This window comes from Pleurodeles waltl, chromosome 4_2 (genome assembly GCF_031143425.1).
Source record: "Pleurodeles waltl isolate 20211129_DDA chromosome 4_2, aPleWal1.hap1.20221129, whole genome shotgun sequence".
Lineage (NCBI taxonomy): Eukaryota > Metazoa > Chordata > Amphibia > Caudata > Salamandridae > Pleurodeles > Pleurodeles waltl.
Genome location: NC_090443.1, coordinates 657,329,320 through 657,356,686, shown reverse-complemented (window position 1 = coordinate 657,356,686; position 27,367 = coordinate 657,329,320). Strand labels below are relative to the sequence as shown.

Here is a 27,367-nt window from a genome sequence, read left to right as displayed (position 1 = left end):
CGTCCGTGGAGCCCTTCTCGGATACGATGGCTGGAAGGTCCCGGTCAACTTTTTACGTTCGGACTTAGTCTTTTTTTCGGATGTTTTTCTTGACCGGGACGAACCACGAAGTCAGGCCGGGTCGCGGTTGAGGCAAGCCGGCTAGAATTTCCGCGTCGAGTCGGTCACTTTATGGAGCTTTTTTCTAAAATTTCTCCAGTCTTTTCCAAACTTCTGGGGCTTCACCCAGATGTTCTTTTAAGGTTCTTTTGGGGTCCACAGCTCACCCCAAGGGTCCAGAAGTTCTGTGATGGTCCTTGGGAAGTGCGGACTTCAATTCCCAGAGTGCACCTGGCGCAAACTCCTTTTTGGCCACTGGGCAGTGGTCACCTGGTCACTTTTTCAGGAGTTGGTGCAGGGGACTCTGGTTAGCAATTTTTCACCTGTAGCAAACAGGGAGTCCCTCCTTGAACCAGTGGAAGCCAGGCAAAGTCCTTCTTGTGGTGAAGCCCAAGTGTGCAGCTGGTGCAGTCTTTCTGAGTGCAGGGTCCAGGTGCAGGCCAGGGGTCCAGCAGGGCAGTCCTTCTTCTCCTTGTAGTTCTTTCTTCTTGAAATTTGGTGGGGATCTGAGGCGTGGGTGCAGGTCTGCCAGTTTTATCCTTGCTCCTGGGTGAAAAGCAGGGGGGCCCTGGTCCTCCAATCAGGGACAGGGTCGTCCCCCTGTGATGACCACTTCCTGGGAAGTGTGGCAAAAATCCATCCCAGAAGGCAATAGTCTCTAAAAATCCAAAATGGATGAATCTGATTTTTGGAGGAGAGATCTGGCTGAGCCCACCCACTGGTGTGGCTAAAAATCATAAACACACCCCTCTCCTGCCCTCTCCTAATCTAATCAAGGGGGCACCTAGCTGTCTGGGGTTGCAGGATGTGGGGGTGTTGCTGGGTGCTCCAGATGTCCTTCTCTGCCTTTGAAGACCAGTTTGGCAGCCCTCCCCCTTCCTGCTTCCCCATCTGCTGAGGGGAGATTCTCTCCCCCAAGCACATTCCTTTGTGTGAAGTCAGGCCACTTCACACCTCATTAAAGTAGCCTGGCAGAAGCTGCTGCAGGCTGGCCAATCAGAGCACAGCAGCAAAAACAATGCAGAGCTGAAATTGGCAACTTTTTAGGTAAAGTCTAAACTTTTTACCTGCACTAGTTATATTAAATCCAACAACTGGAAGTTGTGGGATTTATTATAACAATCAATTTGATACCAAATTCTTGGTATGTAACATTTAAGGAGACTTTAAAATTAAAAATAAAGTCTGCCCATTCTAGCCTATGAAGGCCATTTACTTCAATGAGGGAAAAACGAATTTGGCTGTTTTTACCTCACCAGGGCTTATAAATCTATTTTTATAAAGTCCCTGCTTATAGTTACATGGCACCCAGCCCTAGGGGCACATAGGGCACACCTTAGGGGTGACTTATATGTAAAAATAAGGTAGTTTAAGACTTTGGAAGTACCTTTAATTCCAAAGTCGAATTTGCATATAACTTTAATTTAAAAGCAGCCAGCAAGGCAGGCTTGCTTTTAAAATGACACTGGGCACCTCAGCAATGCACCTAGGTGTGCACCACCTATGCTGTGGTCCCTAAACCTACATGCCCTACCATATACTAGGGACTTATATGTAGGTTAACTTAGCCAATTATAATTAGCCTAATTTGCATATCCATTTTACACAGAGCACAGGCCCTGGGACTGTTTAGCAGTACCCAGGGCACCATCAGAGTCAGGAAAACACCAGCATAAAGTGGAAAATGGGGGCAAAAAGTTATGGGGCCTCTGCAATCAGCCCCAGTTTCTCACAGTAGTCTAACAACGATTTTACATTTCTAGTTCAAACTATGCACATCCTCCAGCACAGACTTGTTTTGTTGCCCTGGTGGTGCAATTGCTTGCAATAATTAAATAGTGAAATAAAAACTCAAATATACACAGGGCAGAAGGATTAAAACTGGCAAGCAAAACAATTGCATGCATTCTGAAAACAGAACTAACAGGACACACATTGAATTTAGTTACTCTGCCAGTAGAAAATGGCCAAGAGAGTGGCTCAGCTCAGGCTCTTCTTGGTGGTAAAATACACTTACAAGCCCAGCCTTGGCCCATGCTTCACTTTTTTTGAAGCTATACCCGTGGTCTGGGCATCTTTTAGGAAAATGTCCTTGCTTTCTCTTGGTTATGATGTTGGCACAAAGTAGTTGGGTCCAGTAGTTAGCAGCTACAGTTACTAACCTGTGGTACTCTCTCCTCCTCTCAAAAAGCCTACTTGGCCCAGTTATCTTTTATGTAAAAGTAGCTGGACCTTTAGACATAGAGATGGGCAAGGCATGTCTTTCAGATGCAGAGGAGCCAATGATTCCACATTTTGTCTTCTAAAAAAATAATTGTGGACCTGCAAACCTTTTATGTAGAGAGCCAAACTCTGCAACATCAAAGGGTTAGGTACCAACAGTGAGGCCAGTCAATCAAAGCAAGTAGAGGGAGCACACAAGGCAGTAGTGTTGTAGGACTCTTACAATGGACCAAGACAGTCCCACACTGACTGGAAGCTATTGGCCTGACCTTCTCCGCTAGGTAGCAGCATCTCATCCAAACCTAGGAATTAAAGGTGAATAGTGGCTGGTATATGACACTCTGACTCCTGAGGGAAGTCATGGTGGAACAGATCCTACCCCATTCTCTCATTTGCACAAAGTCTGAGACATGAGAAGGCAAACAAAGAGATGCAGGATATATTTTAATGTATTTATTGAAGTGACTACTACATTCCATGATAAAAGGTGATTATTAGGAAGATGGAACATAATACAGTGATGATTGTGACCATTAGAGTAAAACATAAACAGCCTTAACACCCTGACATAATCATGAGTCCAAGAATTCCTACCTACACCCTAGCATCTAAAATGAGGGCATGGCAATGTTAGCCCTTCTGCCCTTACTAGTCTATGGAAGGAGCTCCCCAACCACACACCTGGAAAAGAAAAGGGTCTGCCTGCTGTTCTGCTGACAGTCCTCCCGGTTGGCTGTAAAGACAAGGCCAAAATCAGCAATGCTGTTGACGAAGTGGCACACAGCATCAGATGGCTGGCTGGAATGTCCCTTCTACCCTTCTTCAGCATGTGTTTTGTTTATATAACAAAACGTGGTGTGTTCTGAGAAAAGGCCTGATGTGATAATATGTCTAAGGTGAGAAAGTTGACTCCGTAACTCTTGGACTGGCAAAACCAAGTAAACTATTGTGTGCAATGACAGCCTTGACAAGGCCACATAATGAAATGTTATGCAATGGAACTGACAACAATGCTTTAGCAGAAAGGCAGCTGATTAGAATACACAAACAGCTGTGCTGAATTGCAAGCTGTACTAAAATATAATAAAATGTATAAACAAGTAAAATTGGTATATAGGTAAAAGGGCACAGGCCTGGAACTAAAACAGAGATGTCTGATCTAAGCACTAAAAGGAATCCATGGCAGCAGGGCTAGCGTTTCCCCTCTTCCTGCAAACATGATAATAATTTATGGATATGATAGAAATAATATAAAATATACAATTTAGAAGGTTCACTTCTACAATGTAAAATATTATAGTTTCATTGAGTCCATTACAGCAGAGCGACAATGCAAGGACTGTGTTAAACAAGAACATTGTTCTCTTATAATTGAAGAACTGGAAGGTTATGGCATGTGCTGCAACTGCATTGAACGGAACCAATATTTAGACTGAAGGGTCTTGTACTTTCCTACAGGTAGAATGTGTTCTAAAACAGATTCAGCATCAAATATTCAGAGGAGCACTTGGGACCCTGAATATTAAGAAGCCGTGGTCTAAATGGACAGATAACTGGTAGCAAAATGCAACCAGTATTTTTGTTACCTGGAAATCATTTTATGAATTAACTGATGTACTAACATGTCAGTCCGTAAAATTCTGAATTATAGTGAGTTATAATCCTCTGTACCTCGTGAATAAATAATGATAGGTAGATTGCAAATTGCAACTCACGATTGGGAAACCATCACAGGAATGGTAGCCTGCTCAGGTCATCAGACCACCATGTCTGTGACTGCTTTAAAATAAAGCATACTTTTTTGGCATTTTGTTATCCTTAAAAAGAAAAGCTTTTTTGTTTTTTAAAATTAACAGTGAGATTGTGGACCTCTGTCATTCCCCAACTTTTTACAGTTGACAAAGGAGAAGGGATCCCAAGGGAACGCCTTTGTTTTTGTGAATGGTTAGGACGTTCTTTGAGGTTTCGGTAACTTCTCAACGCTTTGTAACTGCATTTTCATATCAAAACATTCATACATAACATATTGATTCTGTATTTGGAAAGGACACCTACAAAACACTCCTTCCAGATAACAAATCGGTATCCATTCACAAACTAATTTTAAGAGTCAACAAAAAACTTCTGTATACTAAAATGGGATTACTACATCAGAAATAGCATTTTTACAGCCACAAATGCTGAATCGGAACATTTCAAACTGCAAAATAAGTAGTATGCCTGGCCCTTAATCCTTTATGTGTAAGGGTCACCAAAAAAATGAAAAACTGACCTTGCTAAATCTTTTAAAACATTCCTCAGATCTTCTTAATATCAAAGGGCTGTCAAACAGAATAAAATTAACTACTGATGAGACAAGATCCTTTCATCCAAAAATGCAATGTGTGATGTATGCCAATCCACCTTTCATTTTGTTTTTCTTAATTGATAATATGCAACTAGTATACCTGAAGCTACATATAATAGGATTACTGTGTATTTCACATCTAGGTTCTATGAGGCAACAGAACACTTTTAAGTAACTTCAAATTCATGGTGCTTCAAGGCATTGCACTTCTACATACTAATATCCAAGTCAGCACAACATAAGCCGCCTGCTGTCTCATCTCGTCTACCACCAACTTTTTAGTTTCATCCTGTCAATATTAAAAAGAAACTAGCCCTCTGCATACCTACCGCAACCCTTAAAAGAACAAAAGCCATTGATGGCAACATGGATGTTGAGCCATGTTCAATATTTTTATGGTACCTGGACATTTTTGCATCAAATATATAGGAGATTTGCAATGCATGTTTTCAAAAGAGAGTTAATCCTTCAAACACAAAGTGTTATCCCTCCCCAATGCCGCAACATCACAAGGGCACAGTATGCCTTTAATATGTGAATCTATTTTAATATGTAGACTATAGTCAGACAATTCAACCTTTTACCAAGAAATAAACAATATCTCAGAATGAAGCTAATTTGTTTTCAATTGTACATAGCAGATTTTCTTACCCTTCTTCTGTCATTCTTGGCTATGTTTCTCAGTGCCATGACTGCATCCACCTGAATGCTGTGAGGAAGTTGAGATGCTCTGTGTAAAAATCCAGGCAAGAATTTCTGAATGAGTTTAATGCTTGCTGGCTGCCCTGCATTTCCAATTGCCTTAAGTGACAGTGTCATGTCACCTTCGTTGCCACTACTTAGAGCATCTAATGCAAGGTCATGGAGAGGCTGAAACAAGTAATAAAAAATAATCTCTAATTACATTTTAACAGCTGACAATCTCCTCTTTTATTGTGTCATTTATTGGTTCATGGTTTAGTAACAGATTAAATAGGCCAGCCACTGAGGAAGAATGACAAAGCATTATAATGATGTTTATAATACAAATCAAATATGTTGCACACAAACGCTGAAGTTTACAATTGCCCATTTACAAGTCATATTTACCAACAAACAATAAACAAACAATGGCAGGCCCTTTCTATATTTGCCCACAGTACATCAAATGCATTAATGGTCTCTATGAAGTATTTGTTCTACTTCACCAATACGGACATTATGAAAGTGTCAGTTCCCTAAACATTGTTCCATCCTCAAAGTACCATGATCGCTACTCCTGAACATTTTCCCTAGACTCTTCTCCTTCGGTTGTAATGGAAGTCATGATTACAATTTCTATGGTCATATTTGCAAGTCTCTATTACATATGCGTTGCATCATAGGCCATCAAAGATTTCTTACTGGAAGAATTCAGAAGCTCCTTCTATTTATCAGATAAGGTCGCATTTGCCCATTATAAGAAATTTGGTTCAAGCAGGAACCACAATACTTGTCTGTGTGAAGCCACAAGCAACCCCAAATTAATTTGTGCTCAACCCCCTTAACTTAGAGGTAACATGTATAGTATTTATGCAAAACTTCAAACAGTAACACAGTTAAAAAACACAATCGAATCATTAGAATTGGAGATATTAAATTCTAAAGATTATAGTGAAAATAGCATTATAAAGCACAAAGTTTCAACTGAACTGTGGTTATCTGGTCACATCGAACCGGAACAAAGTCACAAGATTAGGCTGACCAAAAGGGAACACAAGATAGCTACAGGGGCCCAGGTAGGCCCACTGAGCAAGAGAACCTTAATCATGGGTGCAGAACATTGCGAGGTCCCACGCCGAGGATGCATCATGCAGCTGATATGATGCATTGGTTCCGAAGAGCTGCAAAGTTGTGATGCAAAACCTTGCATCATTGTCATGGATCCCAATGATGAGGGCTTGTGATACCAAGTCCGGTGTTGTGGATGCATTGTGTAGTTGAGGCAATGCATAAGTACAGGAGAGTAGTGAGTCTGCAATGGGATAACCTGCTTCTTTGTGAAGACTGCCGTTAAAGAAAGCTTTGTGATGTGAGGGCCTGCATCAAGAAAGCTTTATACTGGTGGGAGTTACGATGCGGACTGTGAGGTTGATGCAAATTCCATTCTCTGAGAAACCGCACAGTAGAGGCAATGTGTTGGTTCTGCTCAGGTTTGCATCACGCAGTTGGGCAGATGCATGGTTTCCAAGGATCTGCAAGGCTGTGGTGCAGACTTCAGTGTCATAGTCAAGGCTGCCACCTATGAGGGAGGCTAGGGGCTGAGCGAGGATGTATTGCACTGTAGCAGTTCTGATGAGGCGACGGGCTGTAATACGATGCAGGTCTTTGCGATGGAGCCAATCCATACAGCAGTGGTGATGCATCCATTCTGTTCAGGTTTGCACTGCACAGCAGAGGAGATGTGTCATTTCTACTGGATCCGTACAGGCTGGCAGAGCACTTTAGGCCCACTTCCAAGGGTCCAGGACTGGGGTGACACCACTTGGCAGGGTAGACCCACAGATGGCAGAGTGCAAGTGTTGGGGTAAAGGTTGTTGGAGCCTTCTGTCCCTGAGGCTCAAGTTAGGAGGCCAGCCACCTAGCTCCTGGAGTCTCTCTTGTGGTCCTGGGTTCAAGAGATGCAGGTCCTGTCCTTCCATCCCAGACAGGAGGGCAGCAAACAGCAGGTCAGCACAACAGGGAAGCAGTCCTTCAGAATATGAGCCCAGCAGAGTGGCGGTCTCTCAACAGCACAGCAGTTCTTCCAGGCAGAATAGCCACAGGTCCAGAAGTGTACTGAAGAGTTAGTGTCTGAGGTCCTATATTTATACCTTGGCCTTCTTTTGAAATGGAAGAAGCTTCTCAAGGTTTCCATTTGAAGCCTACAGGCTTCCTGCCATCCCTGCCGGGGCTTCAGACTAAGTACTGGGGGCATGCAGCCCTTTATGTGGAGGCAGGACACAGCTCATTTAAGTGTAAGTAGAGCTATACCCAGCTCTGCTCTCCTATTCCGCAAGTGATGGCCCATCGAGGCACACCTAAGCTCTCTATTGTTTGTAGCTGTTGAAGAGGAACACACAAGGCCCAAATGTCACCTATACACTGTCATGTGACCCAGTGGCAAACTGGAGGGGCTAAATGGCTGAGGCAGGGAAATGCCAACTTTCCAAAAGTAGCATTTTCAAAATTGTAATTTAAAATCTGACTTTACTATAGAAGATGTTTTTTCATCACAATTCCAAATACACCGAACGTAAACTGGTTACCTGTTCCCATTTGAAAGTTACATCTTAGTAAATGTAATACGGTAACCTAAATGTTATGCTATGGGGGAGATGGGCCTAGATGTAGTGAAAAACACAATTTAAGAGCTTTTCACTACTAGGACATGTAGAACTAAAAAGTATCTTCCCAACATTTTTGAAACACTGCACTCTACCCTCTGGGATGACCAGGACTTACCCATGGGGTGGCTTGCATGTATTAAAAAGAAAGGTGTGAGAATAGTAAATGGTTTCTTTTCCCAGGTCAAAATGACAGTTTGAAACTGTACATACATGCTGCAATGGCATACTTGACGACATTTTAAAAGGCTAGTTGAGTGGGTTGCACAATCAATTCTGCAGGCCCATTAGTAAAATTTAATTTTCAGGCGCTGGACACATATAGTACCACTTTACCATTGACTTAAGGAGTGAGCACATGCACTTTAGCACTGGTTAGCAGTGGTAAAGTGTGCAGAGCACTAAAGCTAGCAAAAATGAAATCCGCAAAAATAAGAGGGGTGAAGCCAAAACGTTTGAAGTAAGACCATCTTAAGTCTGACATGTCTAACACTTTTCATATTGTATACAAACCAAAGGTAAGCTTTTAATTGCCTATTCCATTCACATAAACTCCTATGTACAAATTCGTTGATAGTTTGCTATATACTCATTAAAGTGCTTGTAGTGCTCTGTATGTGTTTGGTTAGAGAAGCATAACTGTGATGTCTTATTTAAGAATCGGTGTATGTCATTATTTTAATGTTATTATTACAAATCTGTATATGTCATTTCTTGTTAGGTTATGGAATGGAGGGAATGGTTGAGAGATAGAGACTTCTGCATGGTCATGGGTTTTTACAGTTAAATAAACTCGATCTATTTTTGTATATTTCTTGGTTTATCATGTTTATTTCAGGATTTCTCCAGTCTACAAATTTTGGCAACAACCTTCAGTGGAAAGGGACACTTTACTAGTACCGGTGCGCCTCCCCTGCGCATGGAGTCTCTGTTGAGACTTTCATTCAACATGCTTCTCACTGGCGGTCAACACCTTACAGTGCCATGCACAGCGTCTTTCGAAACCAGTGTCTCTGTTCGCATCAATTCCAGCAAGCAGCCTGCAAGCTTGAAGCCAAACTCTTCATCGAAAGAGACACACAATCACGTTATGGTGGCCATCTTTGCCTGTAGGGATCCATTCAATAGATTTGGCTTCAAATACCGTTTTTGCATTTCAAATGCCTATCTATCGTTAAGGTGATCGGCACACCTGTGTTAATTTACTTTTAATTACACACTACTTGCAGTTACGCGCTGTATAGAGGAATATGTGTTTGCGGTAATTCAGCTGATCCTCAGATAAGGAGATTGGCACTCCATTTCACAAAAGCGCTCCTTCCTATAATCAAATATAGTGATAGGCACACCATTTAATAACAGCAACAGAATTTGAGCAGTGATAGGCACACCTTGCACACATGAATAAGCAGTATTCGAGGAACCATCTGCCATGTTTAAAAGACACAATTTCTTTAAAAGAAAGCAGCTGCGGGATGAAACTGTTGAGGATTATTTGGCAATTATAAGAGTTTTAGCAGTTAAATGTGAGTTTGACAGCAATCGTGATGTGTATTTAAAAGATCAATTTGTTTTTAATTGTTCAAACAACACTCAGGAAAGAATTATATCTTGTAAAAATCCATCTTAGGTGAGGTCATTGATATTGCTAAAAGTATGGAATGCTCAGTGGTATTATCGAGAATGCTTATGGATGTTGGCAACAGTAATGTTTGGACCGCGACCAAAACCCTAGCAGAAACGAACAGTATAAAAGGTGACACTCACCTTCAGGAACACAGGAACATCAGGAACTGCCATGGAACCTGAATTTGAAGTCTACCCACTGCTCCTGTTGGCACTACAACTCCAGAACAAGCGACGAAGATAACCGTAAGTACACCCACCTAGCACACACTGGAGGGAAGGCCATTAATACACATGCAGACACAACACACACGCCGGAACGCAAACACCTGTACCAACTTACAGACACCAACATATGTAGGAGGCTGGCCTGGTTTGTAGTGGGTACCTTCGGTACTTACACATTACACCAGGTCCAGTTATCCCTTGTTAGTAAATGTAGCAGTGTTCTAGCAGCTTAGGCTGATGGAGGTAGCTATAGCAGAGCAGCTTAGGCTGAACTAGGAGACATGCAAAGCTCATGAATTACCACTTATAGTTACACAGTACTTGTACATAAGTAAAGACAATACTCAGTGTTATCAAAAATAAAGGTATTTATTTGGGTGACACAGTACCAAAAATATCTTAGAGACAATACTCCTTCTGGAGGTAAGTATTATGCACAATATATACACTAGACACCAAAATTAGATAAGTAAATAGTCGTAGAACAATGCAAACAGTAGGAGATCCTATAGAATGCAATGGGAGAAAATAGGTCTGGGGCAACACAAACCACGTACCACAAAAGTGGAATGTGAATTATGAATTCCCCCGTAGACAAGTGTAGTGTGTGCAGAATCGCTGGGAGAGTAAGAATACAGTAAAGGTAAGTACATTACCCCACCCCAGAGCCCAGAAAAGCAGGAGTAAAGTACTGCAAGTTTCCTTAGGACACACTACACCTTGTTTTGGGGATTTTACAGCAGCCAACCAAGTCTGAAAAAAACAACTGCTGGATAATTGGACCTGAAGACCTGCAAAGCAAGGTGTCCAAGTCCAGAAGTCGAAAGAACTTCCAGGAAGGACAGGAGCCCCTGCCAACCCAGAAGAGTGTGCAAAAGAAGAGTCCCTGGTTATTCGAAGACTGCAGAAATGCACCCTAGGAAGATGCCAGTGGGTTCCTGCATGATGCAAAAGATGTCCCACGGCATGCAGATTGTTGTAGATGAGATTTCGTATTGCAAGATGCCAACAATCCTAGGCAGCGGCAAAACTGCATTTTTAATCAAATTGACATTGAATGGACTCAGGAGGGATCTGGGGGCCTCAACTCTATGTGAGGAGGAAGAGGGGGCTCTCAGCACTTTAGAGAGCCCTCAGGATGCCATACAGCACCCCGAGAAGCTGCAGGATCTGGGTTCAAAGGAAGCGCAAAACACTGTTGATGCAGCATAACAAAAGAAGATCCCACGCCGCCAGAGAACAACTCAGCGAGTTGAGCATCAAAGGGTGGGGTACTGGGGACCTTGGCCAGTCTGTGCACAAAGGAATTTTGCAAAGAGTTCACAGAGGCCTCCGGAGGTGAAGAAGAAACAATACACAGGGGCACCGTCATTCTTCGGGAAGGCAAGGTCTTACCTCCTCTAAATTGCATCAGCAGTACCTCAGGACAGTCTATGTCAATGATGCCCACCCTCTGTGTCCTTAAGAGCATGTTCGTCACCATCAGAGGAGTCCTAGGGTACCGGTCGTCACCTTGGAAGGTGCCTGCTTGGATCAGGGGAGTGACTTTGTCACTCCATGGGCGATTTCTTCGGTCCTTCTGGTGCAGGATGAAGAGAGGGAGTCCCCAGAGCATGCACACCATGGAAACTGTTGCAGTTGTAGACTTGGAGCTGAGGTTGCTGAAGAAAAGTGACTCTTTTAGACACTTTGTTGCAGTTACAGCTGGAGCAGTCTGCAGTTGATCTGAGGTCAAAAGAGTCTGAAGTTGTTGCAGAGGATTCCTGAAGGAAACTTGCAAGCAGAATCTGAAGAAAACCCACAGGAGAGACCCTAAATAGCCCTGAGAAGGGGATTGGCTACCTTATCAGGTATGGACCTACCAGGAGGGGTCTCTCACATCACCCGCTGGCACTGGCCACTCAGAGCCCTCCAGAGTGCCCCCACACCTTGCAAAGCAAGATGGCTGAAGTCTGGGACACACTGGAGGAGCTCTGGGCACCACCCCTGGGGTGGTAATGGACAGGGGAGTGATCACTCCCCTTTCCTTTGTCCAGTTTCCCACCAGAGCAGGGGAGAAAGGGTCCCTGAACTGCTGTAGACTGGTTTATGCAAGGAGGGCACCATCTGTGCCCTTCAAAGCATTTCCAGAGGCTGGGAGAGGCTACCCCTCCCCAGCCTGTAACACCTATTTCCAAAGGGAGAGGGTGTAACACCCTGTTCTCAGAGGAAATGCTTTGTTCTGCCTTCCTGGGACTGGGCTGCCCAGACACCAGGAGGGCAGAACCCTGTCTGTGAGGTGGCAGCAGTTGTAGCTGCAGTGCAAGCCTCAGAGAGCTGGTTTGGCAGTACTGGGGGCACATGGTGGAGCCCCCGGGATGCTTGGAATTGACTCCCCAATACCAGATTTGGAATGGGGGGACAATTCCATGATCTGAGACATGTTACATGGCCATATTCGGAGTTACCATTGTGAAGCTACATATAGGTATTAACCTCCATGTAGTGCACGCGTGTAATGGCGTCCCTGAACTCGCAAAGTCTGGGGAAATGGCCCTGAACTATGTATGTGGGGGTACCTTTGCTAGTGCAAGGGTGCCCTCACACTTAGTAACTTTGTACCTAACCTTCAGCAACTGCAGGTTAGACATATAAGTTACTTAAGTGCAGTGAAAATGGCTGTGAAATAGTGTGTGCACTATTTCACGCAGGCTGCAGTGGCAGTTCTGTGTTAGGGTGTGTCTGAGCTCCCTATGGGTGGCAAAAGAAATGCTGCAGCCCACATGGATCTCCAGGAACCCCAGTGCCCTGTGTATCTATGTACCATATACTAGGGACTTATAAGGGGGATCCAGTATGCCGATTGAAATTTGTAAATTAATTCACTGACCTACAGTGACAAATTTCAAAGCAGAGATAGCATAAGCACTGAGGTTCTGGTTAGCAGAGCCTCAGTGACACAGTTAGGCACTACACAGGCATACACATCTGGTCACAAACTATGAGCACTGGAGTCCTGGCTAGCAGGATCCCAGTGAAACAGGCAAAACACACTGACAAATAGGTTTTTATCTATGAGCACCGGGGACCTGGCTAGCAGGATCCCAGTGACACAGTAAAAACACACTGACACACACTCACAAACAGGCCAAAGTGGGGGTAACCATGCCAGAAAGAGGCTACTTTCCTAAACATACACACACAAACTACACACACCAGGGCCAATATACACGTGCCATTCACACACCATCCCACACACACCTCACCGCCACTGTCTAACACAATCATACACAATACCACTGAGTCACACAATGACAACACTACCATAACAGGAGCAAGAGCCCTCAAGCATCACATTGGATGACTAGCTTCATCATCGGGACAGCTCCTCTTTAGGCCGGTGCTGCAATGCCTAACGGGCTCCCTGAAGGGGGCTCTTAACCGTATTGTTCAAAGCGGTGAAATTTTCAAACAATAAAGGAGAGTATGAAAATATTAAAATTGGTTATCCATCAAGGTATATTAATCATAAATTTTAATTAAGATGGGGACGCTGTCAGGTGGGTAGGTAAAAGAACCTACGAACGACAAAACATAAATTGTCAGTTCCAGTCCCTGACAGTTGATTCCAAGGATCCTTATCCTATTACCGGGGATGGGCGACCTTTTTTGACATAGCATAAATATACAAAAAGTAAGTGACTGTTTTTGCATTCCTTCCCCCAGTTGGGCTCATAGTTAAAACTATTTTTGGAGAAGTTATAATTCTTGTTGGTCCTGATGAAGCGTCGCTGGATCCGGCTGGACCACTAGACGCGAAACATGTAGACCTGACCAGAGCACCATAAAAGGTTCTATCCTCTTGCGTTACTGTTGGGAGTATGTGAGCATTATAACTCACTTTTAGACTCCCACCTCGGTTTTTTATCCTGGTCTCCATCTTACCAATCTTAATTAAAATTTATGATTAATATACCTTGATGGATAACCAATTTTAATATTTTCATACTCTCCTTTATTGTTTGAAAATTTCACCGCTTTGAACAATACGGTTAAGAGCCCCCTTCGGGGAGCCCGTTAGGCATTGCAACACCGGCCTAATGAGGAGCTGTCCCGATGATGAAGCTAGTCATCCAATGTGATGCTTGAGGGCTCTTGCTCCTGTTGAATTAGGTCCTCCGTTGCCCTAATTATTGGAACAGTGTACCTTTAATTTTCTAGCAACTTTGTATGGGAGACTGTACACTGGACCACTAACCTCCCGGTCCCCCTTCTTTTGTTTCTTAACACTACCATAACCACACAAACACATTGACAAGGAAGAAAACTGCACACCTCCACATGACAAAATATACTGATAGCAACACCGAAAACCACACACAACAAATCAATACCAATACACTGCCATACAATGTGTCAGATGTCACACCATGTCCACACAGTGCACATGACATATCCATTCCATGCACACGGACACACACACAACAACCACACAATGCCACACAATACCATCACAACACATCACACAATGTAAAATACACAAGTTAGCTACACAAATCATGCTGCAACACAATCACGTCACATACACATAACACACACACAACAAATCCATGTTGAAGGAAAGGCAGGACCATTAATGTAACCATCAAAACCAACATGCGGTTGGCCCATCTATATGATACAGAAACACAAACTGCAAAACTATATACAAAATAGGCCAACTGGCCAGTCCAATATGTTCAAGTGCCCCAGGCTCATATGGCACTTGTCATTGCCCCAACTTGACTCCTGACTGCAAAGTGGTCTCCACACTGTAGGGGCATCAAGTGAGCAGGCAGGTACCTCAGGGGTGAAGGGGGATGGCAGAGGTGGGGGGTTATTGTTTGGGAAGGGGGTCCTTGGGCTTGGATTTTGGTATAGGTGGGAGGGCTTTGGTTTCTGTTTAGTTTTTGGGGCCGGCTCCTTCACTTTGGGCTTGGGAGGGGTGACCTAGGATTTGGGTGAGTTTTTTTTTTGCAGGGAGAGGGGCATGGGCAACACCAGAGGTGGAAGGGGAGGACTGGGAGGTGGAAGGGCTGGGCTTGGAGAGCCTCTTCTGGGCTCAGCGTCTCAGGTCCTCCCATCGCTTTCTGCAGTGGGTACTCTGCCGGCTATGGACTCCCGGTTATGCACTTGCTTGGTAATGGTACGCCAGATACCCTTTTTCCGAAGGGTGCTGACCTGCATGGGTGACACAGAGAGAAGGATAAAGTCACTACACACATCATACACATCACATGCCCACACTAATGTGTCCACACACCACAATCACATTTACTCCATGCCCCCCTGCATGCAGCCACTCCCTGTGCAGGTTGGCAACACCTTACAGTCTCACACACACCCCTATCAGACAGGCCAATGGACCTGCTCCTCTGGTGCCCCCTACAGCTCTCCATACAGGGGTAGGACCCGTCCAGAAGTTTCTCCAGTTCCTCCTGAGTGAAGGCTGGGGCCAGAGCACCTGCAGTATATGGCATGATGGCTCCCAGAGACAATACACAGCAGCTCACGTAGTGGAGGTCTTGCTTGCACGAGTGTCAGGAGTCAAGAGAGCTAGGCGGCAGGAAATGGCGGTGATCATCATTGGCCCCAGTCTCCCATTGGCAACAATGTTATCCAATGAGGAGTTGCACGGTGGTTGTGACTGCCTACCTCCATGACGACATACGCCAGTGGAATTAGGTCATTTCCTTCTGTCCTGTGCATGCAGGACAGGCAGCTGCCATTTAAAACACATTTCATGGCTTGTAGATCAAAAATAGGAGTATAATGCTAGCCTTTTGCTCATCCTACCTCAAAGAGCATCTCAACTTCCACATCCCAACACACCAGCTCCGCTCCGCCAACCTCGCTCTCGCAACTGTCCCCCGCATCCACCGGACCACAACCGACGGCAGATCCTTCTACCACCTTGCCGCCAAAACCTGGAACTCCCTCCCCGTCAACCTACGCCTGACCCATGACCTCCTGACCTTCAGGAAGCGCCTCAGGACCTGGCTATTCGATCAGTAGCACCCACACAGCGCCTTGAGACCCTTCCGGGTGAGTAGCACGCTTAACAAATTACTGATTGATTGATTGATCATGCAGAGCTGGCCTATGTTTGGTCCTCAAGGCTGGGCCCATCCATGTGCCATAAATGGGACAGTGCAGTTAGATGTGTGTCTGTGAATTCCAGTACATGTTTAACTACTTGGTGCCTCATTGTTGGGGTAACCATATGTGGCACTGAAATTGGTGCATACACGTTCCACACTGAGGAAATAGGCTGCTGTAACATGGAACTTTACACATGATTTGTGTGTGACAGGCTTTTGGTCCGGGGCTGCAATGGGCAGCTAGAATGGCATACATGATCTGTCAACATGCCCTATTTGGAATATGTCAACTTTAGCACCATGTCTACAGTGTTTGTTGTGTGCTACAAGTTTAGTGTTATCCAGCATGTGTATAGTGTACATCAATTTTACATTTTCCTCTCTATGTCCTAGATACAGTGCAATGGCGAGAATGAGAAATGCACTGGTGTACTGCCCCTAGTCAACCTTGATACCCTGGAGGAGAGGCACATCAGACACACCTATCATCCGAATCATCATACCATCATGGAACTGTGTAATCAGTTGTAGCCGGATCTATTGGCTGCCATAATTAATCCATATGCCGTCCCTCCCACAGTACAGTTTTTGTCAGTGCTACACTTCCTTGCCTCAGGCTCTTTTCAGATTACAGTGGGCTTGGCAGCAGGGGTGTCACAGCCCATGTTCACTCATGTGTTGAAGGATATACTGTGTGCTTTTCTGAAACACATGGACAACCACATCAGGTTCCTCCAACATGCGGATTTGCCCACTGTGAAGACTGACTTCTATGATATGGGACACAACCCTCATGTGATAGGGGCCATAGATGGCACCCACATTGCTTTGGTTCCTTACAGAGCCAATGAGCATGTGTACAGGAACAGGAAAAACCTTTAGTCCATCAATGTCCAGTTGGTGTGTCTTGCGGACCAGTATATCTCCCAAATCATGGCCAAGTTTTCTGGATCTGTGCATGCCTCCAACATTCTGAGGAACTGCAATGTCCCACCCATGATGGCACAACTACAGGGAGAGAGGGCCTAGCTAATTGGTATGTATGCAATATTATGTGTGAAACTGTGATGTCACATGTCATCCCATTCTGTCCTGTGTCTCTACTGGTATTGTGACAGGTCCTACCTCTGTGCACACAGGTGACTCTGACTATCCTAACCTCCCTTGGCTATTGACACCTGTGAGATTTCCTACAACGGATGGGGAACACTATTTCAATGAGGCTCATAGCAGGACAAGGCATGTAATAGAAAGGACATTTGGGCTACAGAAGGCCATATTAAGGTGTCTCTACGTATCTAGTGGTGCCCTGCTCTACACTACGCAAAAGGTCCGACAGATCATTGTTGCCTGCTACCTGCTATACAGTTTGGCCCTGAGACGTCAGATATCATTACTGGATGATAAAGAGGTGGCAGCTGGACCAGTGGCTGATGATGGTGACACACGGAGTGATGATGAGGATGATGATGAGGGCGCAGCTGATTCAAGGCCTGAGCTGATCAACAATTACTTTCAGTGACATTCAGGCATGTGTAATGTGGATTGTTATGTCTCTGATTTCCTATTTGCCTTCTGATATTAATCCTCCTGGTCAGTTACATTAATGGAGTGTACCTATCCCTCCTCGTGGCCTGTGGTGGGAGACAGATTGCCCATCAGGAGGTGTCTTACTCATCTCAAGTCTGACATCTGTTGATAATGCAAGTTGGTAGGTTGGCATCTCCTATGTACAGGCATGTGGTGTGTTATCAGTCCTGCAAACTCCAAAACTGATATTGTGACAACTACAGATTGGGTAGTGTGCATCACTCCTTATCCTGACTGTTCCCACCTCCATTCATAGACACTGGCCTTTCCTAACAGTGGTACATGTCTTTTGCTGGCTCACATCAACTGTGAGCTAGTGAGCAATGGCAATGTGTTTCTGGAGATTGTGAATGTGGCATTGTAGACTGTTTTCCCATGCCACTTGACAGTTCACACTGGGCTGACTACAATGTACTGCATATGTGTTATGTGTGCCACCATGACTCCTACCCTGATGGGTGTCCTTGTCTTGGTCTATTTGCAGGTCCCTTTAGTGGAGCTACTCTGGTGCCTGCCTGAACTAGTGGCTCCCTTGACAAATGGGCTTTGGAAGAAGCCTGAGGTACAGTGCAACTTGCTGCCGGATCATCCCTATCCTTTCCATGTAACAGACTTCTGGTGAATGTGGATTGACACACATTACTTTCTGGTGAACACACATTGGAACATGTTACAATATAGACACAAATGCAGTTGCTGTGTTCTATGGTGTTTATTGTGCTTCTATTGTTCAATAGGTCATGGGTGGGGGCATGGTGGATGAAATCATCAGTGTAGGTAGCCCAGCTGTAGGTAGTACAGGTCCAGTGTCCTAGGGTTAATACAATAAGGGAGACATGACATTGGCCAGTCAACAGGGTGTCTCAGTGGCACACAAGGGAGAATGTTCAGGTGAGAGTCACTTAATGGAACTGCATTTGGTCATGGCATCAGCTCTGGCAGAATGTCTGTATGGACAAACACATTTGTGGGGAGTTCCTCATCTACAGATAGAGGGGTGCCAGTGGCCTGTGTTTCCTCAGGGCCTCCATTCCACTAGCTGCGGCTGATGTTGAAGGCTCCATTGGTATGTGAGTAGTGAAAGGATCCTGCTGGTGGGTGGGGGGGGTCACACACTGGATGGTGGTGAGATCCTCTAGCACCCCTGCAGTGGTTTCCTGGGGAGTTGAATGCTTTGGGGGCCCATTCCTCTGGCCACAGCATCCCTCCCATGCACCCTGCCCCCCTATGCATATGGCCCCGGCACGGTATGCCCACTCCCAGTTACACCAGGACCTTTATCGTCTTGGGTGTGAGGGGTCAACTCTGGTCCCTGTACTGAGGGGCACACTGCTGATTGAACAGTCCTTGGGAAACAGGTCTGGGGATGAGGGGTTGGCTGTGCTGTTGATGCGCCAGGGTGGGGGAAATCTGATGGGGGCAGGGTGAGTGGACTGACCAGTAGTCCCATATTGGCCAGGTAAGTTGTCACTGACATCCAGAGGCATATTCCTCACGGGGCCTTCATCCTGGGGAGGGCTGGCTGTCTCAGGCATGCTCTGCACGGTGGCAGTGGCAGGGGTACCTGTGGATGGAGTGATTGGTATTGACATTGTGTGATGCATACTGTGGCTTCACTTGTATCCCAGTTATGGCAATGACAGATGCAGCACTGTTGATATAGTTTGTGGGTCATGGATACAGAAGTGGCTACCATGTTCCATTCCGCTTTGAGGAATCTAGATTGCATTGCTGCCATTGCCTTGTAGTGGACCTCAGTCGTAGCATGCAGTATGTGTAAAAGGTCCAATAGTTTGCCATTCACGTGTTACACTGTTACGTGGACATTTCAGGTTGTCATGTGGCTGAGCAAGTGCATTGTGGGAGTTGTGGTCATGGTTCTTGGTTGTGGTATCCCTTCAGTGGGCAGGGAGTGGGTAGAGATAGTGGCCGGGTAGTGGAGTGGCATGCAGGGGAGGGCCATTTGGTGATTGGGTAGGAGGTGGAATAGGAGCTGGGTTACTTGGGGAGTTATGGGTGATAGGGATGCATGCTGGCAGGAGTACTTGGTGAAAGGAGAGTGTATGTGACTTACCAGAGTCCAGTCCTCCGGTTATTACAGTCAGGCCCTCAGGGTGCAGGATGGCCAACACCTTCTCCTCCCACGATGTGAACTCTGGGGGTAGAGGTGGGGACCCACTGCCAGACTTGTTGATGGCAATCTGATGTTGTGATGCCATGGAACACACCTTTCCCCCATAGGTCGTTCTACCTCTTCTTGATGTCCTCCCTCATGTGTGGATGGTTGCTCACTGATTTGACCCTGTCAATGAGCCTCTGCCATAACTCAATTTTCCTGGCTATGGATGTTTGCTGGACCCATGCTCCTAACAGTTGTGGCTCTACCCTGATGATTTAATCGACCATAACCCTCCGCTTTTTGTCTGTGAAGCGTGGGTACTTTTGACAGGACATGGTGGTTGTGTTGTGAGTGGGGGTTGGTGTGCACTAGGGTGCAGTGTAAGGTGCTTTATGGGGTGGAGGTGCTTGGTTGTGTGTGCTGGTTGTTTTGTAGTTTTTTTTTGCTGTGTCGATGTGTGTATAGTATTGTTTGTGCAGTTGTGTGGTGCTGAATAAGATGTCTAAAAGTTCCTATGGTGTATCAGTGCAAAATTGTATGTTACTGGCTCCTCACTGACTGTGATCCTAATTTGTGTTGCAAAGTATTGTGGATTGTTGGGGGGGAGTTACCTGTGTGTAGGTGTGTCTGATGTGTGAATGTGTTTCAGGTGTGGGGTTTTCAAACTGTCCAATGTGGTGTGGTGTTCTGGCTGAGATGTGTTTTTCACTGCAGTGCTGATTTGTGGGTTGTAATTTGGTGTAGCGGTGCTGATGGTGGGACCGCCTATCTCCCACCCTAAGTCTTCCTGACGGTCTCGGATTTGTGGCTGTCTTTTGGCTATGTGCTTTGTGTGATACGCAACACGGCGGGTGGGATACCGCCAACGCTGGTGGTATTTTGGCGCCCACAACTGTGGCAGTCTTGCCAAAAGACCGCCAAACTCGTAATGAGGGCATTAATGCTTTACTGAAAAAATTAAAAGGTTCAATATGTATTGTAGATAATGGCAGTGTTAAAATCTGGATTATGACAGATTCGGGTTCTCCTACAAGCATCCTATCAGATCTCACGTTTGTGAAACTGTGGTCGAGTCAACGTCTAAAACCCATAGATTTCAACCTTAAATCTTTTGGGGAGTATGATGTTACTACAAGAGGATATTTTGTAGATGTTCTTACATTTAAAGAAAGAGAAATGATCACTAAAATATATGCAGCAGATAATGGTAGGAACATCATGAGTTAGCAAGACAAGGCAAGATTGATTTTATTAACACCGGGACATGATGAACCACTCATTTTGCAAGATATGTCGGTGATGTCTATTGACCCATCCAATATAGATAATGATGTAGATTTGAGTTTGTTGCTTAAAAGGTTTGGCAGAGTTTTAAGTAACAAGTGGGTCTGGTGAAAGGATTGAAAAATAGAATCAAACTGAAGCCCACCGTTGTACTTGTACTACAACAAGTCAGACGGGTACCCATTTCTGTTAAAAAAAGATTTGGATATTGGAACAAATGTGCAAGGATAATATAATAACACTCGTAGAGTCATGAGAATGGTTGTCTGTGGCTGTTACCACCAAGAAAAAAACTGGTGATACACGCTTGTGTGCTGAACGTCGGCTGCTGAGTCACAACATCATAGTGGACTACCATCCACTTCCTAGAATCCATGATTTATTGGTTAAGTTGAGTGGCAGTAAGTATTTTTCAACTTAGACTTATGGTCAGCATACCATCAGATTCCTGTGGTGAAAGAATTACACCCGTTGACAACATTTGTAGCTCCTTAGGGGGCTTATATGTATTAATGGATGCCATTTGGGCTGGACTCTGCTGCTAGTGTATTCCAAAGTATGATGAATGCTATGTTTGGTCATGAGGGTGGAATGCAGGCATTCCAAGATAATATTCTGATATATACTGAGTTCATTGAACAGCATATGATCAAATTGGAATTTGTGTAAACCTAGGGTTACGGTCAACAAACAAAAATGCACCTTTATAGCTGATCAAGTTAATTACTTAGGTCATAACATAACAACTGAAGGTATTAAACCCATATTTAGTCAAAGCCATTAGCCATTAATTAAGCACCTGTTCTGAAAGATACAGATTCACTTATGTCTTTTTTAGAGTTAAGTGAATATTATGCTAGATTTAGCCAAGGATACTCATTTTCTGTGCATTTCTGTGCAACCTTTCAGAGATTTATTGAAGAAAGATGTAAAATGTGTATGGTTTAAAGTTCAGCAGGAGATGTTTGATGCTATAAGAGAGCTCATTGTTTAGGCACCAGCTATCAAACCTTTTTGTCATGTATAGAAATGTTTGACAACAGAAATTGCAGCACTAACAGAGAAGCGCTGCTGTGCTTGTGGGCCGCAGAAAAGTTTAGAACATATTTGTGAAGAACAAGGTTTGACTTATACAGATTATAAAGGTTTGATTTGTATGCTGGGAGATACCCATTCCAACAAATCATTGTCAAGATTGATTGGACTGCTTTCTCATTTTCAACAGTTCAAATCTGACATAAAGTATTTGCAGAGAGCATAAAAGTAATGGCCTGTCTCGCTTGCTGATTTTGGAAAATGATGCATTTAGTCATTGTTTGGTTGAAAATGAATGTGTCATGGCGATTACAGATGCAATCTAGCATTTCTATAATATTGCTGAGGATGAGTGGAATAAATATAGTGAGTTGGATGAGTCACTTTTGCAAGTCAAAAAGAATATTGTTAATGGTTGGGGTCCTAACAGAAATCTGGATCAGGGTCTGAGGATTTTTGCTCAAATAGCTTTGTAATTGTCTCTTGTCTTTAGATGGTATTTAGACAAGATATTTTTGTGCCTACTTTTGGTTTATGAGAAAAGATAATCACACATGCACATGAAGGACATTTCATTATATCTGCCACTGTAAAGAAAATTAAACAGTACTATTGGTGGTCAGAAATAGACAATCAGGTCAGATTGTTTGTAGAATTTAGTTAGTTGCTGGCAGGAGCTGAAGTTACAATGTTATAGAAGTCATCTTTGCTTCTTTTATGCATTTTTTAGAGTTCCTGGAGGGTTCATCTGTGGTTCTGTTGGTAGAAGATGAAGTAAAGGATGCAGAGGATTCCTGCTGGAGTCTTGCAATCCGAATCTGAAGAAACACCCAGAGGAGAGACCCTAAATAGCCCTGAAAGGGGGATTGGTCACCTAACCAGGTAAGCACCTATCAGGGGAGGTCTCTGATGTCACCTGCTGGCACTAGCCATTCAGATGCTCCCAGAGTGCCACACCACCTTGGAATACAAGATGGCAAAACCCAGGGACACTCTGGAGGAGCTCTGGGTACCACCCCGGGGTTGGTGATGGACAGGGGAGTGGCCACTCCCCTTTCCTTTGTCCAGTTTTGTACCAGAGCAGGGACTGGGGGTCCCTGAACCGGTGTAGACTGGATTATGCAAGGAGGGCACCGTCTGTACTCTTATAAGCATTTACAGAGGCTCTGGGATGCTACCCCTCCTATGCTTGTATCACCTATTTCCAAAGGGAGGGGGTGTAACACCCCTCTCCCAAAGGAAATCCTTTGTTCTGCCTTCCTGGGCTTGAGCTGCTCAAGCAACAGGAGGGCAGAAACCTGTCTGTGAGGTGGCAGCAGCTGGGGCTTCCTGGAAAACCTCAGAAGCCTGGTATGGCAATACTGGGGGTTTACTGTGGAGCCCCCAGAGTGCATGGGATTGTGCAACCAATATTGGAATCAGTATTGGGGTACAATTCCCAGCTGTTAGACACCTTACATGGCCATATTCGGGTTACCATGGTGAAGCTGGACATAGGAATTGGCCTATGTCCAGTGCACGCGTAAAATGCCATCCCCGCACTCATGAAGTCTGGGAAAATGGTTTTGGAAAATGTGGGGGCACATCTGCTAGAGCAGGGGTGCCCTCACACACAGGTACTTTGCACCCAACCTTCAAGGTTGGTCAACTGACATATGCTTGACTTATAAGTGACCTGATGCAGTGAAATGCACTATTTCACACAGGCTGCAATGGCAGTCCTGTAAAAGCCTTTGCATGAGCTCCCAATGGGTGACAAAAGTAAAGCTGCAGCCCATAGGGATCCCCTGGGACCCCAATGCCATGGGTACCTAGGTACCATATAGTAGGGACCTATAGGGGAGGGACCAGTCTGCCAGTTTGGAGTAAAATATTGGGTTACCAGTATTTCAGGACACATTTGGAAACAGAGAGACCATGAGCACTGGGGTCCTGGTTAGCAGGACTCCAGTGACAATTTAAAAAACAGTGAAACATACTGTCAAGCTGGACAAAAACCATAAGCACTGGGGTCCTGACTATCAGGATCCCAGTGACACAGTCAAAACACACTGATATCAGGCAGAAATTGGGGGTAACATGTCAAAAAGAGGGTACTTTCCTGCAACTATTGATTACTTATCTAAGTGGATGTATAATACATTTTAATGAGCAGCTGATGACAGTAATACTATAATTTTTTGGAACATGTGTTCTGGATTGAAGGTTCTCCCAAAACATCACTATGGATAGCAGTACTCATTGATCAAGTCTCTAGACTGCAGCTTTTGTACTGGAAATCAATAGTGTTAGAGGGTGCTAGCCTCTATCTGATATTTGTCGATCTGCCGGCAACATTGGATCTTGTCCACTTATGGCGGATGTTGGTAGATATGGGCGTTCCATTATATTTGTGCAATTGAATCCAAATGCTATATGAGGACAATTTTGCACAGGTAGGTTATGGTAAATTGGAGATCTCTCCGAGCCCCTTCCAGTGAGGAGGACTGTTAGACAGTGCTTCATGTTGGCACCAACATTGTTCACTTTATATATCAATAGTCTCATTGAAACTTTGAATTACATTAATAATGATGCTCCCAAGTTGGCTTAAGCCAAGGTTCCTGTACTGCTGTTTGCCTCTGCCACCCTTCTTCTTTTAAAGACTCTGTTCGACTTTTGCTTATGCAGGGTCATCCCTAGTCTTTTTGCCTCCTGCCTCCTATTTTTTTCTGACCTGTTGCTGTTGGCTTTTCAACTCCGAGCACTTTACCACTGCTAACCAGTGCTAAAGTGCATATGCTCTCCGTGTAAATTGTATGTAATTGGTTTATCCATGATTGGCATATTTGATTGTAAATCAAATGCTACTAGTGGGCCTGCAGCACTGGTTGTGCCACCCACATAAGTAGCTCTGTAATCATGTCCCAGACCTGCCACTGCAGTGTCTGTGTGTGTAATTTTACACTGTAAATTCGACTTGGCAAGTGTACCCACTTGCCAGACCTAAACCTCCCCTTTTCTTACATGTAAAGCACCCCTAAGGTAGGCCCTAGGTAGCCCCAAGGACAGGGTGCAGTGTATGGATAAGGCAGGACATGTAGTAATGTGGTTTATATGTTCTGACCGTGAAATACTGCCAACTTCGTTTTTCACTGTTGCAAGGCCTGTCTCTCTCATAGGATAACATGGGGGCTACCTTTAAATATGATTAAAGTGTAGATTCCCCTAGAGAGTAGATGGACATGTGGAGTTTGGGGTCCCTGAACTCACAATTTAAAAATACATCTTTTAGTAAAGTTGATTTTAAGATTGTGCGTTTGAAAATGCCACTTTTAGAAAGTGAGCATTTTCTTCCTTAAACCATTCTGTGACTCTGCTGTGTTTGTGGATTCCCTGTCTGGGTCAGTTTGACAGTTGGGTTGTTTTTCACCTCACACTAGACAGTGACACAAAGGGAGCTGGGGTGTAACCTGCATTTCCTGATTAGCCATCTCTGCTAGGAAGGAGGGGTGGAGTGGTCACTCTCGTCTGAAAGGACTGTGCCTGCCTCTGACAATGCCGGCTCCAACCCCCTGGTGTGTGTCTGATGCCTTGCCTGGGCAAGGCAGGATTTCACAAGTACGTGTGAGTCCCCTTTGAAGAAAGGTGACTTCAAAGACTAAAATGGGTATAGGAAGGGCACCCAAATCTACAGACTTTAGAAACACTTCTGGAACCAAGAGGAACCTCTGCCTGGAGAAGAGCTGATAGCTGAGGAAGAAGTGCTGCCCTGCCTGTGACTGCGGTTTGTGGAGCTTTCCTACAGTGCTGCTTCTGCCAGAGTAAGAGGGCCAAGACTGGACTTTGTGTGCCTTCCATCTTGTGAAGAAATCTCCAAGGGATTGATGTAGAACTTGCCTCCTGTTGTTTGAAGTCTCAGGGACAGCAAAGACTTTTCTCTGCCAGCACCTGGAGTCTCTGGAGAGACTCCTGCCCCGACAAGTGGTGCCCTATCCAGTCCCTGGGCCCTTGAAAGGAAAGCTGGTGGAAATCCAAGGAAATCGACTTCGGACGACTCCGGACGGCCGCCGCTGCTGAATCCGGTGACTCCGCCTGCACCCGACGCCGTGACCTTCGCTGGAACGCGACGCTCTTCGCAGGCCCGACGCCGCAGCAGCCCCGCTGAAGTCCGCGACTCTGTGGAAGTCGCCGCACCACGTCGTGACCGATGCCGCTCGAAGTGCACGGATTCAACGTTTCGCACAGACGCCGCGATCCCCGACTTCGCGCATCGGCTTGTTTTCACTCTTTACCAAAGGTACTGTACTTGGGGGTTTACACGACTCCGTGTCCGGCGCCGCTGGTGTCGGCTTGTTGGGAACGACTCCGTCACAATGCTGTGTTAACATCTCATCGAAGCATTTTTGTTTCTAAGCGCTATTTTTGAGTTTAATCTTAAAAAATTCATAACTTGACTTGTGTATGTCAGATTTTTGTCATTTTGGTCTTGTTTTGTTTAGATAAATATTTCCTATTCTTCTAAACTGGTGTTGTGTCATTTTGTAGTGTTTTCATTAAGTTACTGTGTGTGTTTGTACAAATTCTTTACACCTGCACTCTGAGGTTAAGCCTACTGCATTGCCAAGCTACCAAGGGGGTAAGCAGGGGTTAGCTGAGGGTGATTCTCTTTTACCCTGACTAGAGTGAGGGTCCTTGCTTGAACAGGGGGTAACCTGACTGTCAACCAAAGACCCCATTTCTAACATTGGTGAGCAGCGGTTGGGATTTGGACTTGTATTTGTACTTGACATACAGTAATTAGGTGTACACTACTATTTTGAGTGCAGACCACTACATGACCACATACTACTTGTTTGGTGATCTTTTGCTTTTTCTCTAAAGGACTCCTTTTTGTTCTACTTCCATGATTTTGCTGATCCGTTGACGGATTCTTTTTACTTCATTGGGAACTTATTTTCTGCCTTTGGAACTTTGCACTTGTGACCATCATGTCTCATTCTGAAGATGCAACAGCTGGAGCTATGTTTGAAATAGAGAAACTGAAGGACTACTCAGTTGCTCAATTGAAACAGTTCCTTAAAGATCTTGACTGTCCCACTGAGAGCTCCACCAGGGAGGGGGAGCTGCAAAAGGCACAGAGGGCCTGGGTGACAATCAAGAAGGCTGGAGGGCACACAGAGGAGGAGAATGTGGGTGGGGAAGTGCAGAGGATACACAGTGGTGTAGTGGAGGTACCTGGTACGCCTGGGGGGAGGGTCCCCAGGAGGGGTAGCAGGGTGCCACCCAAGTGTCTGACTCCTGAAGAGTTACAGGACAGACAGGCAGAGAGGGCTCGCCGGTTCAAGGAGTTGAGGATGCAAAGGGAGAAGGA

The 27,367-nt window shown here is 44.9% G+C and overlaps 1 protein-coding gene across 1 annotated transcript in view; it reads right to left on the bottom strand.

The window, feature by feature from the left end:
* Positions 1 to 27,367, bottom strand: part of LOC138293923 (vitellogenin-like) — a 605,610-nt gene that overhangs the window by 384,944 nt on the left and 193,299 nt on the right. The window contains exon 11 of the mRNA XM_069233203.1: positions 5,321 to 5,539. Coding sequence (XP_069089304.1) covers positions 5,321 to 5,539 — 219 coding nt within the window. The remainder of the gene's footprint in view (positions 1 to 5,320; positions 5,540 to 27,367) is intronic.